Consider the following 18,225-nt stretch of genomic DNA (forward strand, 5'->3'; position numbering starts at 1 on the left):
ACCCTATCTCTACTTAAAAAATAGAAAGAAATTAGCTGGACAACTAAAAATATATAGAAAAAATTAGCTGGGCATGGTGGCACATGCCTGTAGTCCCAGCCACTTGGGAAGCTGAGGCAGGAGGATCGCTTGAGCCCAGGAATTTGAGGTTGCTGTGAGCTAGGCTGACGCCACGGCACTCTATCCAGGGCGACAGAGCAAGACTCTGTCTCAAAAAAAAAAAAAAAAAAAAAAGAATTTAACCTTTCCATCACTCATTTCCAATCAGGGGCAATTTTGCCCCCCAGGGTATACAGCAATGCCTAGGGACATTTTTGGTTACCACAAATTGGTGGGAAGAGGGGAAAGTGCTACTGGTATTTCATAGACAGAGGCCAGAGATGCTGCTAAGCTTTCAACAATGCACAGGACAGCCCCCAACAAAGAATCATCACACCCAAAGTGTCAACAGTGCCAAGGTTGAGAACTTAGTGGTTGGCCAAACACATACACTGCAGCCTATTCACAGTAGCAAAAGACTGAAAACAAGCCAAATGTCCATCAGCAGGGACTGCTTAGTTAAGTTAAAGTTAAACGAATTCCACATACTAGAATACTATTCAGCCTGTAAAAAGAATCTGTAGATCTATATACACAGATATGGAATCCCACAGTTTAAGTGTGGGAAAAAATCAGATGTCAAACAGGGTTCCAGGTTGGGCCTATTTGCATAAACTAACATACAAAAAAAAGGCCACTCCAATCTACGCTGGTAGAACCAGAAAACTCTGGGGAAAACTAGGGAAGACTTTCTTTTTACTTTAGGTCCTTTTGAATTGCATAAATTATGCCTTTTACTTTTTTTTTTTTAACAAGTGCATTCTTTAATTCTTAAAGAAGACACATGATTCAAAAATCAAACATAGTAGAATGAATACAGTGAGCAGTTTCTCGCCTAGTCAGCAAGCATTTACTGAGCACCTACTATATGCCAGGCACTGGTAGAGCCCCTGAGGATACAGTAGGGAACAGACACGTCCCTGCTCCCATGCAAGTGACATTCTAGTGCAAGGAGACAGAGAACAAATAAGTAAAATACAGTTTTCGAGAGGGGAAGACGCGCCAAGGACAAAAATATAACAGGGAGTCCCAGGATGGGTCAGAAGGAGAAGTTTGCAAATTCCAATACCAAGGACAGTCACTCTGAGAAGGTGACATGTGAGCCAAGACCTGAAGGAATGAAGACTAACCCCATGGCCCTTCGAATGCACCAGAAAATCTGCAGAGGGAGATGGTCTAAGGGGGGCGGGAAGGACAAGGGGCTGGAGCCCGCTGCTCAGTGACTGCCGGGTGTGAAAGGGCCAGAGGCTCCTCCGCCTCGGCCTCGCCCTGGGGGTGCTCCCCACATGAAGGCGGTGCTCCCCACATGAAGCGGCTGCAAGAGCCACCCACACTGTTTGGTTATTTTTCTCTCTCATTTTTTCCAGCTCATATGGTTGAATCAACTTATGTTAGAAGCACATGTGATACACTGTTGTTATATTTACTTTGAGGAATGGCTGCAACATTTCAAAATAAATATTAAATATCTGTCTCCCCAGTGCATATCCAAAAGAAAGGAGAGCCTGTGCCCACCCAAGAAACACACACAAGGATGGTCCTAACCGCCAAAGCCTGGAAATAACTCAAATGTGCAGCCACAGGAGAATGGGTAAGCGAACTGTGGTACATTCATACCATGGAATACTACACAGCAACGGAAAGAGCACGAGCCACAGCTACACGCAACAACACGGGCAAATCTCAGACCGTGAGCAAAGGGCATAGGACCCAAAAGAGCACACTTTGATGTTATTTCAAGAACAGGCAAAACTAATCAGTGACACTGGAAGCCAGTGACTACCTTCAGGGAGGGAGGACTGGCTGCACGGGGACACGGAGGGTCCGGCTGGAGGCAGGAAATGTTCTCTGCCTTCACTGGGGTCATGTTACACGCGTGTGTTCATATGGGAAAAAGTGCCATGCTCAGTGCTTAGGATTTGCACTCTTTACTGTATGGGGGTTACACCTCATTAAAAAGGCAACTTTTCGGGAAAACTTTAATAGGTTCAAGTTTAAAATCATAATAAATAAAATTTAAACTATAATAGAATGTAGTAGATGAATATAACAAATAAACAACAGGTGCTCAGTAACTATGTGGTAAGGGAACGAGTGAATGATGCATAAAGACCTCAGGTCCCAGTGCACACCCTCCACCCCCACACCAGTCATGCAGGGACCCTCAGCAAGACCCTTTGCATCTCCAAGCCTCAGCTTTCTCAGGCAAAAAATTGGGCTTAGAATTGTCAATGTGCAAGGTCACTGTCTAGATTATCCAGGAATCTGGGCAGAACATCTTCCTTGACCAGGTCCTTTGTGTGCTGTAGATGCTGGGCACCTTGGACACTCACCCCGCCCTGTCTCCCCGTCTCCCCTTGGACCAGGACCTCAGAGCCCTGAGAACTGAAAGGCGGCTCAGAGAGTGAGGTCACCTAGAAAGGCAGGCCGGGGGAGCCAGGCTGGGTCGGCCATGCACACAGAAGGCCTATTGATATCCTCCTCAAGCTCCCAGAGCCACGGCCAAGGCGAAGCCGGACCCAATTACTCATCAGCCCTGCCTTGACACTGGCTGCCCGGTGCGGGGGCGGGGGCAGGGCTGCCAGGAGCGGCGGTGGGGGTGCCAGGCTCCCAGGGGCACTTGGGAAGGGATTTTCCACTGGCTCCATGCCAGGGCCTGGCACGAGGAGGCTGGAAGACAGGGTGGTCACCCTGAGTGAGGAGAGGAAACGGGAGCTGGGGAGCGGGCCCGGGGCAGATTCCTCCTGATCCCCTCACACAGCCTGCTCACAGCAGAGAGAGCCCCCGGGGGGCTGCAGGGAGCAAGCTGGGGTACGGCAGAGCCAGCAGGAGACGCGCCTCCCCCCTGCGCACCCTCTGAGCGTGGCCCGGGAAGAGCAAGGCACAAAGCAGCAGGGACGATCCGGAAACAGGCCGGCCCAAGCGTCCACACCTTGACATTGTCCTCCGTGAGGCCCTTCTCCACAGAGTCCGCCACGTTCTGCCGGATGCGATGCAGGAATGCCTGCAGGAGAGAAGCAGAGAGGTGAGTGTGCAGCCTCGGACGCGTCCAAGGACAGCCCCACAGAAGGGTCACGAGTTCAAATGCCAGCTAGGACCTGGGAGGTGCCACGGTCCAGGGACGTGCAGGGAACGAGGGAAAACTCGCTCTGCTTACACGTCAAACACACTGGATAGCCCTCACTGCCCCTCAGTCGCCAGATGCCCGCTGAGCATCCACCGCGCCAGCCCTGTGCTGGGCCCTGAGCAGACAGAGGAGAACAGCTCGGAGCCCTGAGCCCGAGGAACCTGCGACCCAAAGAGATACACTCGCACGCACTTCGTCACCCAGGGGAACCTCTCAGACTGCAATTCATTTCCCCTCTAAAAATTTTTTTTACAATTTAACTTCTGAATGATAACACATGAATATGGCTCAAAAGTCAAAAATACAAAATGTCAAAAACCCAAAAAGTCTCTCTTCTTACCCCCACTCCCTCTGGGAACCACAGCTACTAGTCTCTCGGGTATCCCTCCAGAGAATCTATGCAAATGCAAATATACACACATACGCATCTATTCCTGTGTTTTCCTCTTTTCATACACGAAAAAATAGCTCCATACACAGGACGCCCTGCACCTGCTTTTTCCACCTGATAAAGCTCAGAGATCTTTCCAGATCACTCCATGGGGAGCATCCTCGTTCTTTCTGACAGATGCCCAGGATCCTGCCCTACGAACGCACCACAGTCCTTCCTGCCACTCTTTCCGGGGCCCCGGAACAGACCAATCATTTCTCTCCTCCGTGAGACGCAGCAGAGGGTGACAGTAACAGGGCACAGTGCCAGGGTGGTGCCTCCAGCGCACACCCATCTGGGGGGCCAGGGGGACAGGCGGCCCAGGATCGCCAGAGGTTCTGACGTTTTTTTTTTTTTTTTTGAGTGAAGCCAGAAATTAGGATTTTTAAAGCAGTCTCCCGGTTTGTAAGCATTGGTGAAAGAGCCTCTGTTACTACGAGGAACTGGATTTTAGGCGTTGAGCATGAAAGTGGGGGAGACCAGCGTGGAGGGGTGCAAGGGGCCGATGGGAGATGGGGGCCTGCCCTGGAGTGGTGTGGGTGGCAAAGAGTGGCGGAAGGAGGAGCTGCCAGGGGGTGACCCATGGACAGGCTGAGGTGACAGGACGGAAGTGGGGGAGGGGAGAGACATCAGAGTCAGCACCTGAGGGACACTGAGGCCAGCCGCCCCGCAGCGTCCTCTGCCTGGTTTGCCACAATTCCAGGACGTGGGGCCTGACCCCAGGTTAACCTGGCAACCGCCACGTGGAGACCCCTGGGAAAGGAATCCACGGTTCTGTCACAGCCGCAGGGCCACGGTGAACTGTGGGCCTGTCAGTCACCGACCCTGCCAAGACCGATTATAGCATGAGGCGTCCGGAGGGGGGCCCGGGTGCAGGCTAATTAAGAGCGTGTCTCATGCGACCACGCTTGTCTGGGGAGATCTCTGAGTGAATGCCTAGAGACGGCGGAGACAGCCAAGACCGCGCTCGGGTCAGGGAAGCAGGGGCAGGTGGGCAGAGAGGAGGCTGGCCCTCCGCGGATGGCTGTCGGACCCTTTCCCGTCACTGGAGAGCTGTCCCGACTCTGCAAAGGCATTCCACACAGCAGGTCACAGAGAGGGGAGCTGGGGACACAGAGGAAGCCAACTTCATCTCTGTCTACGCAGAGTGCAGGGCAATCCCAGCCAGTCTCCGGGCTTTGAATCCTATCTTTTTGGTGACGACCTCCAAGTTTATACCCCGAGCCTGGACCTCTCCTGAAATCCAGACTTCTCTCCACCTGGATGTCTGAGGCGCACCTGAAACTTAACCCGCAAACACCTAAGTCCTGATCCTCCCTCCAAACCCACACTGCCCGAGCTCCTCCCGCCTGACCGACAGCGCCTCTGCCTTCCAGGGGCTCCGGACAAAACCCCAGTCACCCTGGACCACTCTCCTCCCACACTCCACTTCCGACCCGTCAGCTTCACCTGAACCATACGGCCACTTCTCCCCACCTCCATGGCCACCTGCCAGTCCAAACTGCATCTCCTGTCTAGACTAACACTGTCATCTCCTCCTGATCCCCCTCGCCCTCCCAAAAGTCTATTCTCCGCACACACAGCCAGAGGGATGTTTCTAAATACGTACATTGGATCCTGTCAATCCATGGCCTTAAGTTGCCTGTGGCTTTCCGCTGCACTTAAAATCCAAACCTTCCCCAGCCCATAAGGCCCCCATGGCCTTGTCCTTGTTAACCTCTCTGATCTCACCTCCCAGCACTCCATCCCCCCGGCACCTCAATAATCTTCAGGCACATCCTCATTCTAGATTCCATCCACCTGCCAAACACACCCTGCCTCGGGACTTTTGCACGTGCTGTCCCTGCAGGATGTTCTCCCCCATCCTGCCCCGGACAGGCTCCTTCTTATGTATCAGGCCTTAGCTCAAATGTCACCTCCTCCAATAGGCGCTCCTTGACTTCATGCACTTTCTACCTTCCCATCTTGCATTACAGACCCATTTGCCAGGTGAGAAAATTGAGCTTAAGCAATCTACACCATCTCCTAAGGGAAAGGCCAAGATAAGGGAGTACGGCTGGGATGAAACCTTAACCCCCCAGTCCAACAGTAGAGGTCAGATTTAAACTCCTAAATCTTCCTCCTTCCTTCTGTGACCTCAGGAAAGTGTACCAGCCTCTCTGAGTCTTACTTTATTCTCCCCAAATACGGGGATCACAGTAATACTGTGCCTACTTTTCAGAATCTAACAGGATAAAGTGATTGGAAGCTCCAAGAAAGGAGGGACCTTGCCCGTCTTGTTCACAGCTATACCCTCAGGGCCCACAATAGTGCCTGGCACAGAGTAGGCGCTCAAAAATCAAAGGAAGGTATGGAATGTGCCCAGCACAGTGCCTGACACACGGCAGGAGCTTCAACTCAGGCGCCTAGGAAGTTTGCTGATCTTGCTTTTGGAAGGACAAGGGGTGCAAGGGACGGGGACAGGCGTTCCTAGAGGATGTTTAACAGTGCCCGGGATATAGACGGGAAGTCGGGTCCCCAGCCTCCCCAGACTGGAGGGAGATGAAGGCAGCCTCGCCCAGCACAACCAGGGAGGGCAGGAAGCCAGGAGTGCTCGCTGGCCTAGATCGGGGCTTCCTGTCCCGGTTTCTTCACACGAGCTCGGCCACCGCTATTGTGATGCAACAATGGGAGGCTCAGGCCACCCATGGAGGAACTGCAAACAAGCCAGCGTGACAGGCACCATGGGCAGCTTGTGACCCGGAAAGAATGGGCAGGCAGGGGCTCTGGGCCCAGCCCTCACGCTGCCCAGGCACGACCAACCGGCTTTTCCAGGCAGCACTGATGTCCTCTGCGCTGGCAGGGCCGGTTAAAGGGACCCTCCAGGGCGACTCTTTGTCCAGGGCTTGACAGCTCTGAAACGCTCAGGTCAAAAGCAGCTCTCATCTTGGAAACCTCCTTTAGACACAAGCCCGTTCTCAGGATTTCCAGGACTGCCTGGGAAACTCCTTCCAGACTAAGAATCTTTGTCTGTGCCTGGACCACTTGTCCCCGCATCTGCCCAAGCCTGCTCTTCTTGCTATGAGGATGACAGAAAAGGATAGTGAAAAATATAACAAACACTGACAAACTCATCACTACCCAGCTTTGGCAAATCTTAACATTATATCAGATTTGCTTGAAACCATTTGCAAAAAGAAATTCATCGAGTGTGGGGGTGATGCACAAGCGGGGTTCTAGGGGGGTGCTGTCAACATTGTATATCTTCATCCCAGCCATGGTTACTCAGGTCATGCATGTGCAAAGCCCTGTAAGTGTGCACCTGAGATTAGTTCAGTGATCCCGTTACCATGCAGATATCAAACCTCAAGGTAGGAAAAGGCAGGAAGGCTCATCACAGAGAGAGGGGAGCCACCTGGGCACCTTCCCTCCCTACAAGGGACCCTGCTCCCTGTACATGGGGCTCCTTATTCCCACGATGCCTCTGCCCACTTGCCACACTCATGCATCTGTAAGCACCTGAGAATACTGTTTTGCCTGTTCACAACATTTCTATAAGTGGCGTCCTTTCAGCAACTTGATTTTCTCACTTGACATCACGTCTTCCACATTTATCCGTGTTGATAACGTACACTGGGCAGGACCTGCCATCCAGACCCCACCCTTACCCAGAACCACCTGCACCTGCATCTCTTGGCCCGAGGACTCGCTCTGACGTGCAGGGCAGGCTGGATGTGCTGAAGAAGTTAAGGCCACCCGGGAGCAGCCTCCGCGAGGACCAGCAGGGCTGGCATGCAAATGCAGATGAGGAAACTGAGGCACACGAGGGATGCTGTTTCCCCAGGTATCCCGGTGGGATTAAGCTCCGGTGGCCTGTGTGGTCACCTGCTTGAGGACACACCTTTCTTGGTGATTGCCTTCTCTTCCCTGCCTCACTCCCCACTCTCCTATTGACTCTTTCTGGGGTGACCTCCCAAGAAAACCACTCGCCCTTGAATCAGTCTCACCATGTGCTTCTTGGGGAATCCACACTCAGACAGACCTCACGTTGTTCATTTTCTTGCTCAGTGGTTAAAATTATAGTGCAAGGTAACCATTATCACGTGGCAGACATGTAAGTTGTTTCAATGTCCTAACTGTAAACAATGCTACAAACAGGTCCACAGGGCGCAGGTGTTAGTTCTTCCAGGTGTACACCTATGTCTACGGGGTACAAGCGTGCAACTCCCCTAGGTGATATGTAGCTTTCTGGAAGCTCAGGTGTTCAAGTTCCTCCGAGTGTACACCCAGGTCTTCCGGGGCATAAGAGAAGGAATTCCCCCAGCATACCTAGGTCTTCTGGGGCTCCGGTGTGAAGTTCCTCTAGGTGTGCAAATTGGCTCTAGATTAAGGACACGTTCACGTTGACTGGTTAATGCCAAATGCCTCCCCAGCGTGACTGTTCCAACCTATACTCTAGTCAGCAGTGAGTGACAGCACCCACCGCTCCGCACCCCGGAACAAGACACATGCTCTCATTCATTCATGCAACGAACATTCACTGACACCTGCAAAGTCCCATCATAAGTTCATTTCAATCCCCACCATCAGCTTTCAGAGGAGGTATGTTGGTCCCATTCTATAGATGAGAAAATCTGAGCTTCAGAGACTGAGTAACCTCTGACACCTCTGTTTGAGAGGTCACCCAGCCAGAAACCAGCAGAGCAGAACTTGAACCCAGGACTGTCTGACTCCTGCTTGCTGCTGGGAGAAGGGGACCTCAGAGAGGCTGCTCACAGGGCTCCTGGCCCGAGTGTGTCCATGGTACCCAGAGCTCTGGGCTGAGCAGGAAGACATGATTGATTAGCGATGTCTGCCACAGATGTGGGACAGAGAGAAGTAGTAGGACTGTGAGTTTGCCATCTCCAGCGAGCTCCTATTTGACCAAGGAACCCAGAGTGTGAGACGGTGGTCTCAGGTCAAACAGCAAGTTGGTGACAAAACACAGATTAGAACCAGGGCTCCTGATGTCAGGCCAGTCTTGCTTCTGCCCCACCTCACCTGAGCCCAGTAATTCTCAACCTGGGGGTGATTTTTCCCCCAGAAGACTTTTGGCAATGTCTGGAGACATTTTTCGTTGTCACAACTGAGCAGGGCATCTTGTGGGAGGAGACCCCTCTTCACACGGGCCTCCCTGGGACCCATATGAAGGAGGATCTCTCCACCCTCACAGCGTCTGAACCCTCGTGCCCCTCACGGCAGTCAGCGCTACGGCTGTGCTCTCATCAGTCAAGGACGTGTAGACCTGGCGGCTCCGCACCATCTCTCCCACTAAAGCATCAGCTCCCTCGGGGCGGAAGACGGTTTCATTCATGGCTGTCTACTCGGCGCCTGGAAAAGCGCCTGGAACATGACAGGTGCTCACGAGAGCCTGTGGAGGAAGAGAGAGAGTGAGGGAGGAGGCCTAGAACAGGCTCCCGGAATAAGTTGGTACAGAGTTGGGAGAAGCTACTAGAATGATAACATATTTGTAGTCATTATTACCATCCCACCTACACCTTTGGGGCTCATGATGTGCAGGTGCTGCTCTGAGTGTTTGAATCCCCAAACTCTTACCACTGCGCCCATTCTACAGAGGCAGGAACTGAGCCCCAGCACGGAGAAGAGTTTATCTAAAGCCACGCAGGCGGTAAGTGCCGGAGCTGAGCCTTGAACCCAGGTGGTCTGTCCCAGAAATGAGTCTCCAACCCACATCATCAGTGAGGGACTGTGGACAGCAAACCCGCATCAGCCTTCAAGCCAGGCAGCAGCTGCCCTTAGGAGCGTCCACAGGGAGCTGCCATCTGTCTGGAACCTGTGGCCACAGCCTGGGGAGGATAAATGGCTCCCCAGAGATAAAAAGGACAGAAAGAGGCCTTGAAGTCACTCCCTGAGACTGACATGGCAACCTGATCTGGGGGGACGTGGGGGGAGCCCCAAGCTGCCCCCAAGGACACCCCGCTCCCCCTGCCCCTAGCCTTGGCTGGCTGACCTCACCAGACATATGGCGAAACCTGAGAGGACCAGGGGACGGGCTGGGAGCGAAAGGGGGGTAGGAAGTGGGGCAGCCCCAGACCATTGAAAGGACAAAGAAAAGGGGGTGCCCCGAGGACCCCACTTCCCTGACCTGTAACCCCTGTGTAAGGGAGCCACCTTGCAAAGTGCTGCCGTGAGGATTCAACTCGACACTGCTCGTACACAGCGCGCCATTGCCACGTTTCCCTCCGCCCCACGGCGGGAGCCCCCACCCATCAGGATCCAGCCAGGCTCACAGGAGGTGCCAACAAGTCCTCCACAAATGACCACCGAAGGGGCAGGCACTTTCAATTCCACGTCGCCCTGAACCAGCTAAGAGTGGGCCCCTTCCCTGGGCACAGGAGGCACCACTCCTTGGACCCACAAAAGCACTGGAGGCCTTAAAAAAACACATGCATTGGCTTCAAATACGAAAAGAAAACTGCGCTGTCAAAATTATTAATAATCAATCTTGATTTAGATGTCGACAAAGCACGAGTTCCGGCCAGCTCCACTCTCAGCTCTGTACGCAGAGGACGCAGGGAGCGCGGGCTGTGGCCACGTCCCAGTAGGCAGGTCCACCACGACGGGGGGCCGGGGCTGGTTCCCCAGAGGCAGCAGGCCCCAGGCCAGAATCCGACTGCAAGGAGTTTATCTGGGAGCTGCGCCCAGGAAACACAGGCAGGGGAGAAGGGAAGTGGGGCAGGGAAGGGAAGGCAGCTCATAAAGGACATGAGATTAAGAAGTTGCCCCTGCAGGCAACTGGGGCTCAGTCCCCTGAGGGCCCCCACAGACACAGCGCAGAACTCGCACCTCAGAGCTGTCCCCCAGGGAGCAAGGGAGCTGGGGAACCTATCCCCCAACCCTGCCTCTGGTTTGAGGGCAGTGGGGTGGGCGTTAATCCCCGGCACTCCCCGTCTTCTCTGTCAATCAATCAGCAGCTCCACTGGCCAAAGCCATCAGACAAAGAACACAGGTGCTGGCGGTGGGAAGTCTGGCTAGTGGCCCCTGGACCGGTTGGGGTGTGGAAGTAGAGCCTCCAAAAGAAAGAAGGTCTAGGGCCCCCCCGAGCATGGGCAGTAACACACCTCGAGCGGCCATGTCTACTGCAAGGGACAGGCGAGGCTGGGCGGCGCCGAGGCCACATAGGCTGGGCACTCTACGGACGTTCTACTCACATGCTCCAGGATGGCCTCGCTGGTCGTTAAAACACCAAAACATGTCTGAGCCGATGGGAAAAATCCCTAAGGGTGCAGGGCTTGAGGTCAGAGGAGGTGGCTGAGGAACCACAGCAGGCCCTGGGCAGACACAGAGGCAGTTTCACACCAAGGCCACGTCTGCAGGAAACCCGCAAACGCTCCCCTGGGATGGATGTCGGCCGCACCTTCCCTCCAAAGCCCCCGCTCTCCTGGAGGTCCTCCCTGTTTGTAAAACTCTCCCTTCTCAAAGGCTCGAAGGGACCAAGGGACCGCCTCTTTCAAGGAAGCAGAGGTTAGAAACTGCTGCCTGGTTCAAATCCTGCCTCTGCCCCCTGCTGCTCTGTGACCTTGACAAGTGATGCGGCATCTCTGTGCCTCAGCTGCAGCACCGACGGGATCACACACCACAGGCAAAGCGTTTCCGTAGCGGCTCCAATCCCAGCTCTGCCGCTTACATGCCGCATGGCCCGGAACGACTTTATTTATGGATCCTCCCTCTGCCTCAGTTTCCTCTTCTATAAAATGGAGATAAAGTGAGTACACAGGATTACAGTGAGAATTACAGCAGTTAGCACACATAACAGACACTCCGAATGGTGCCTGGCACCCAGTAAGTGCTCAAAGAGCGTTAGCAATTCCCATCTCGAGTTTACAGTGTCTCCGGGGTGTCCAAGCCCTGGCGGAGACAGACAGAACGCACTTGGTTTCCCAAGGAAATCTCCCAAATTGGATCAACCACATCTGAGGGCTTCTACTATGCTCCGAGCACACTCACATTTTTCCCACATTATTCTGACTTAAATTGTTATTTGTTTATTTCCACCCTGAAAACAGCTCTGTTCTAGACTGCCTGCTTCCAAGTCTCCCAAGGTGAGATGCGAGGGAAAGGTCTGGTTAACTGCAGAGAGCCCCACATCCGCCCACCACGGCCGGGCACTGTACCCCGGCACAGCCCTCCACCCCGCCCCATCTGCCCTGCTGCCAGCCACGTGACCTCAGAGAGTCACCGCATTTCTCTGTGTCAATTTCCTCTTCCAAAAGAAAGGGGGTGATCACTGAGGTTTAAATGAGATGATGCAGGTGAACGCTTTGTAGCTACGAAGACTTCCTGGAAGAAGTGGCAGAGGCTGGGCCAGAGAGGTGGCTGGATGCCAGGAGACTGGAAGTCCCCTGTGACTGCAGCCTGGGGAAGAAAGCCCTCTCTAAGCACTGGCCGTTCCCACGAGCGTTACCCGAGGCCTCGTGTGCGCCAGGCACTGACTGGGAGCTGGAGGTGTGAGCACAGCCATGACCCTGCATGGAAGGCTTTATCTAACCCTGCGTTCATCCATTTATTCAACAAATGCTTATCACACACCTACTGTGTGCCAAGTGCTGTGCCAGGAGCCAACCACATATCAGTGAATGGACAAATCACACCGAATTTCTGCCTTCAGAAGCAGTGACAGAGAAAGACTATAAATTGATTAGAAAATAAAATGGCAAGTAGGAATGAGTGCTACAAAGAAAAATAAAGGATGAGGAAACAGAGAGGGACAGGGTGGGGGACCTATTTCAAAGAGATGTTTGGGGAAAGCCTCTCTGAGAAGATGGCATTTGAGCAGACACAGGACCAAAGTAATGAAACAGCTTTGTGGGTATCTAGAGAAACGGCATCCCAGACACAGGGAACAGCAGGTGCAAAGGCCCTGAGGCACATTCACTCCTTCCATGGCAATCCTATCTATGATGTCTGTCCCTGTTCCTGCTCTGGTTTCTTCACAGCACCTGTCACCATGGACATTACCAGTGTTCATTTATCAGTCCACTGTCCATCTAGCTCACCCGAATGTCACCACCGGGGGAGCAATGATGTTTATCTGTCTAGGTCACAGTTGTGCCCTAGAGCCTAGGATTGGACCCAGCACATAGCAGACCCTTGATAAGTATGTGTTTAGTTGATTAATCAATCAGTCATCTGAAGTAGACTACCCCCAACCCCCACCCAGCTTCTAGGCCCTGATAAAAGGTACCCAGTCCTACCCCAGCCCCCACCACGGAGGAAGTTGAAGCAAAAAACAAGTTGCAACAACCTGTTATGAAGAGGCCTGATGCAACGGTTGGGGGAGGAGGGCCACAGAGGGGAAGGGAAGTCTTCCCCACCCCCACCAACGGGGCCAGGGCCGGCCCACAGTCCTCCTGAATTCACTAACAACCGGCCATTCCTTCACCACAAATTCACGCAATGCCTCCTCTGCACTATGGAGCCATCTCATAGGTCTCACAGGGATGACCCACGGGCATGTTTAGTTTGGCCTTCAGAGGGCTTTGAGAAAATTTGGGCCTCAGTTTGAATATCAGATTTCCCATTAAAATCCCAACTCCCAGATTCTTTTGTAAAAACTGACACATGGGTCTCAAGTGCCCACACGGCTGCAGGTGCCTATAGCAGAGTGGCAGCTGCCACCTTTACCCAGGGCAAGTGCTCCTCCATGTTCCACCCCACATCCCACCACTGCACTCATCTTCTGCCTGGCCCTGCTGGCACCTGAGTATGAGACCCCTGTCCCAGACAAAGGCATGGCAAACGCAGAACTTGCCAATTCTTCCTTACCTTTGCCCACAGCAGACATCACTAATGGAGCACAGATCTTTTGCCTGCTGAATCTCCTCCACAGAATGTATCTCCCTTCATTGTTGTCACCTACACCCATAACATGGTCTGAAATCCTTCCTCTTCAAACTCCAGCCTCTCCCCACTCCTTGGCTTTTCCCCACCCTGAAGAATGGGCTCATCAGAGTGGGATCATACCAGGAATTCTCAACTTTGGTACCTTGACGTTTGAGCGGATAATTCTTTGCCGTGAGGGCTGCCCTGTGCGTTGTAGGATGTTCAGCAGCTCCCTGCCTTCTACCCACTGGATGCCAGGAGCAACCCCCTCCTCAGCAGCTGTCACAACCAAAAATGTCTACAGACACTGCCCAATGCTCCCTGGGGGAAAAATCCCCCCTGGCTGAGAACCACTGCATCATAGCAAAGTTAAGAATGTGGACTCTAGGCCGGGCGCGGTGGCTCACGCCTGTAATCCTAGCACTCTGGGAGGCCGAGGCAGGAGGATCGCTCGAGGTCAGGAGTTTGAGACCAGCCTGAGCAAGGGCGAGACCCCGCCTCTACTAAGAAATAGAAAAAATTAGCAGGACAACTAAAAATATACAGACAAAATTAGCCGGGCATGGTGGTGCATGCCTGTAGTCACAGCTACTTGGGAAGCTGAGGTAGAAGGACTGCCTGAGCCCAGGAGTTTGAGGTTGCTGTGAGCGAGGCTGATGCCACGGCACTCTAGCCCGGGCAACAAAGCGACTTTGTCTCAAAAAAATAAATAAATAAATAAATAAAAGAATGTGGACTCTAGAGCCAAGTACTTTGGGTTCAAATCCTGGCTCAGCCACACGCTGGCTGTGTGACCCTAGGCAGCCTCTCGTGTCTATGAAATGGGGATATAAAAATGGTACCTGACTGCTCATGGCCATGGAGTTTCTTCTTGAGGTGATGACAATGCCCTTAAATTAAATGGTGGTGACAGTAGCAAAACTCTGTGCATATACTAAAAACCACTAAACTGTACACTTGAAATGGGTAAATGGTATGGTCGGATGTGAATTATATCTCATGAAGCTCTTACACCAAAAAAGCAGGTACCTCTGTGCTGCAGGGGTATCGTGAGAATTTGACGGGTTGGGAAACGGAGCACCAGGGAGCCCCGTACGCGCCTCAGCCCTGAGCATCGGCACCAGCCCGTGCCCAGCTGGGCCGGCGCAGGCAGGCGGCCGGGAGGAAAAGCCCGGAGTGATGGAGACAGCGGTGGCTGGGAACAGGCCCCACTTTGGGTGGTATTTCCCGTCGTCGGAATGTCCCAGACAAAGAGAACCAAGTCACTGGGGGAGTGGGGAGGAGGCCAGGATGCAGGGCGGGGCGGCGGGACGTCCTGGGGTCCCTCTGCCCGTCTGCAGGAGGACAATGGGTGGAATGTGGGCTCCTCTCCACGGGGCTGACACTTGACATCTGAAGACAATGACTTTCAAGAGATTTTGTTTTTTCCTCAATCCAACTTTTTTTTTTCCATCTCCCCAAACAATTGTTCCTGGGGCTGGCGGGTGAACAGTCCCCCCCCCCCCCCGTAGCTTATGAAGGATTGTATCTGGAGGGTCAGGAAACAATGCACAAAAGTGAGAGAATGTAAAAATAGTGGCATTCAGGGAACGGGCCTGGGGAGGAAGGTGCAGACACAGAGGTTGCCTCCGGTTTATTTTTCCCAGCGCCTGCTCAGGCCCCAGGGAGGGAATTCAGGCATGTGAGAGGCTGCCAACAGCAGGGCCAGTCTCAGGAGCACAGGCTTTTGTCACTCAGCTGTAGCTTGGGGTCTTAAATTTATGGAGTACCAGTTATGTACCCAACGCTTCCCACACATCGCCTCCTCCCAGATAACCTCACCTCTGTTTGACAAAAGAGGAGACCAAGGTTCTCAGTGGTGAAAGCAGCAGCCTCAGAACACACAGCTAAGTGGACAGAGCTGGGATCTGACCTCCGGGCCATCAGAACCCAGGCACTACCTTCTGCCACATCCGCTGCGACCCAGGCTTGTAATCTCAGCTTCATCCACTCCCCACTCATGATGGGGGCACATCATTAATGTGGTCTCCCCTAAGCTCCAGGAGGGAAGGTCCCTTTGTCCCCAGGGTCCAGCACAGTGCCAGGCCTCCCAGGCCAAGGAGAAGGGAGGGAGACCTTGCAGGGAGAATGGCAAGACAGAAGGGACAAGGAGCCTGCAGACATCAGGGGCTCCCAGAGAGGGCCCCACAGCCCTTGACCACTGTGGTGGGCTGAAGGATGACCCCCCAAAAGACACCCACATCCTCATCCACGGAACCCGTGAGGATGTTTCCTTCCATGGCAAAAGGGACTGACTCTGCAGAAGGGATTAAGGTAAAACTCGTGAGTGAGGGTGATTATCCCAGATTCTCCAGGTGGGCTGAGAGCACAAGGATCCTTCAAAGTAAAAGAGGGAGGCCGGAGAGTGAGGGTCTGAGTCAGAGAAAGGCTGGAAGGTGCCGCACTGTGGGCTGGAAGACGGAAGGGGCCGCAAGCCAAGGAATGCAGGGCCTGGAAGCCGGAAAGGCCAGGAAACTAATTCTCCCTTGGAGCCTCTGGAGGGAACATGGCCAGGCCGACACCTTGATGTCAGCCCCTCAAGACCCGTTTCAGACTTGCAACCTCCGGAATTGTAAGATAATAAATCTGCACTGTTCTACGCCACCAAGCACGTGGCAATTTATTACAGAACCCATGGGAAACTAACGCAACTGCTAGATTTATTGAGAAAACTAAATCTCCATCGAATCTCCATTCACTGCAGCCGAACACGCTCCTAACACTCTACTGTTACTATTATTACTACAAAATAGATGTTATTAGAAAGTATAGCTATACATTTCATGCATTATTTGGTATATATTTACTAGTGAAATGCCTCCTTCCCCCACCCCCAATGGTCTTTATTAACAAATAGTCATTAAGGACAGGTGGTCTAATAACAATTATAATAATTAAGTATCCTTCACTATCCAGATCTATTCAGGTCCTAAGTTGAGAAAGCAAGAAGCCATTTAGTAAGATCAGATGAGGGAAACCTCAGGGCACTAAGCTGTCAGAACCACATGGTGCCTGGGTTTCCAATGTTGCGTGGACACAAGGACCAGCTGCAACATGCATTAAGTGCCTTCTGCATGCCCATGCCAGGGGTATAGAAGGAGGTGACTGCTATGCCCCCATTTCGCAGACCAGGAAACAGAGTTATCTGTTCAAGGTCGTGCAGGGAGGGAAGGCAGAGCCAGGACTGAGCACAGGCCCACAGGCTCCAGATCAAGACCCTTGCCCATGGGACCACGCTGCCTCTTGGGTTCAAAAGTCAGGGGATTTAGTTATGAGTGGGGGAGTAATGTGGCCCAGTGGGAAGACCAGGAGTTGGGAGGTCTTGATCATTTAGGCGTCCCTGGCTGGAGTGACACCGCACATCATCACAAAATGCAAATATGATCGATTACCACCCTGCCCAGCCCATCAGCCATGCCCTGCCACTCCAAAAACCACCACCAGAAGGGCCCTGCAGGACCCGACCTCAGCCCCACCAGACTGTGCTGCAGCCAGCACTGCCTGCAGGCTCCTGCGCTGTTACTCAAGCTTGTTCCTGCCCCTGGGCCTTTGCACGCCTTCCCTGCCTTCCTCAGTGAGGTACGAGGTCCGTCAGGGCTCAGTAAAGCCCATGTGTGGGCTCCAGTTGCTCCGCACTTAGCACCCCCATAGCTGTATCTTAACCTTGATTTACGCGATTATTCAATTAACAGCAGACTTCCCCACCAGATTGGGACCTCCGAGAGGTCCCACTTAGTCCCAGTTTTAATCCTCTTTCATTCACGTTCTTTTTTCAGTTACAGCCCCCGCACTCAGCGCCAAGGTGCCTGACATTCAATACATTGTTGACGAGTGAACGGAGGGACGGATGGAAGGAACACAGGGAAGGGAGGGAGATCCCTTTCTCTGGGGTGCAGTTTCCTCACCTGTAAAACAGGTTCTGTAAAATAACAGTGTGAACTTCAAGGATTACCATGAGGATCACAAGAAACGCTGCACACTAGCTGGATGATTTGGGGCAACTGATTCCTCCTCTCTGAGCCTCGGTTTCCCCATCTGTACAATGGGAACAATTCAGTGCCCACTGCTCAGGACCTGCTGCGCTGCCAAATGTAGCCCCACCACAGACTGGCTGTGACCTGGGGAAGCTGTTCCTAAGCTCCGTCCTCTGTTCCCTCTTCTGCAAAACGGGGAAGAGGGTCAGGCAAGAGGCTCCCTGGCTCAGGGGCTGGGGGTCAGGTCCACACATTCTAACCACACCCACCCCCTGCCTTCCAGCCAGACCAGTAATAACCAACCCAACACAGACGGTGACTGGTCACCAGGTAGTCTACAAGGGAGTCTTTCAACAGCTCCTTCCCTGGGGGACTCGACCATGGGCCAGGGACCCCCAGACGGGAGGGGAGAAGAGGGCACCAGAGGGGCACTGAGATGCCTCCCCAAATAAGGGCCCCAAAGAGGCCCTGAGAGCCAGAGGGTGGGGGTTCTGGTGACAGACAAGCGATTCAAGGCCCCACCTACCAGCAGGGAGGGTACACGGGCCTCTGAACCTCAGTTTCCACCTACCTCAGAAGATGAAACGGAACCTCAGCTGAACCTCAGCTTCAGCGTCATGCCGGAGCGAAATGCCAGCACTCATAGTACTTTTATCTGTCACAGCATCATGATAAAACCACCTCCCTCCAACATA

The 18,225-nt window shown here is 53.2% G+C and overlaps 1 protein-coding gene across 1 annotated transcript in view; it reads right to left on the reverse strand.

The window, feature by feature from the left end:
- PREX1 (phosphatidylinositol-3,4,5-trisphosphate dependent Rac exchange factor 1) overlaps nt 1-18,225 on the reverse strand; it is a 163,596-nt gene that overhangs the window by 97,522 nt on the left and 47,849 nt on the right. Inside the window, exon 2 of the mRNA XM_069496562.1 lies at nt 3,032-3,103. Coding sequence (XP_069352663.1) covers nt 3,032-3,103 — 72 coding nt within the window. The remainder of the gene's footprint in view (nt 1-3,031; nt 3,104-18,225) is intronic.

Source organism: Eulemur rufifrons, chromosome 20 (assembly GCF_041146395.1).
Source record: "Eulemur rufifrons isolate Redbay chromosome 20, OSU_ERuf_1, whole genome shotgun sequence".
Classification (NCBI taxonomy): Eukaryota; Metazoa; Chordata; class Mammalia; order Primates; family Lemuridae; genus Eulemur; species Eulemur rufifrons.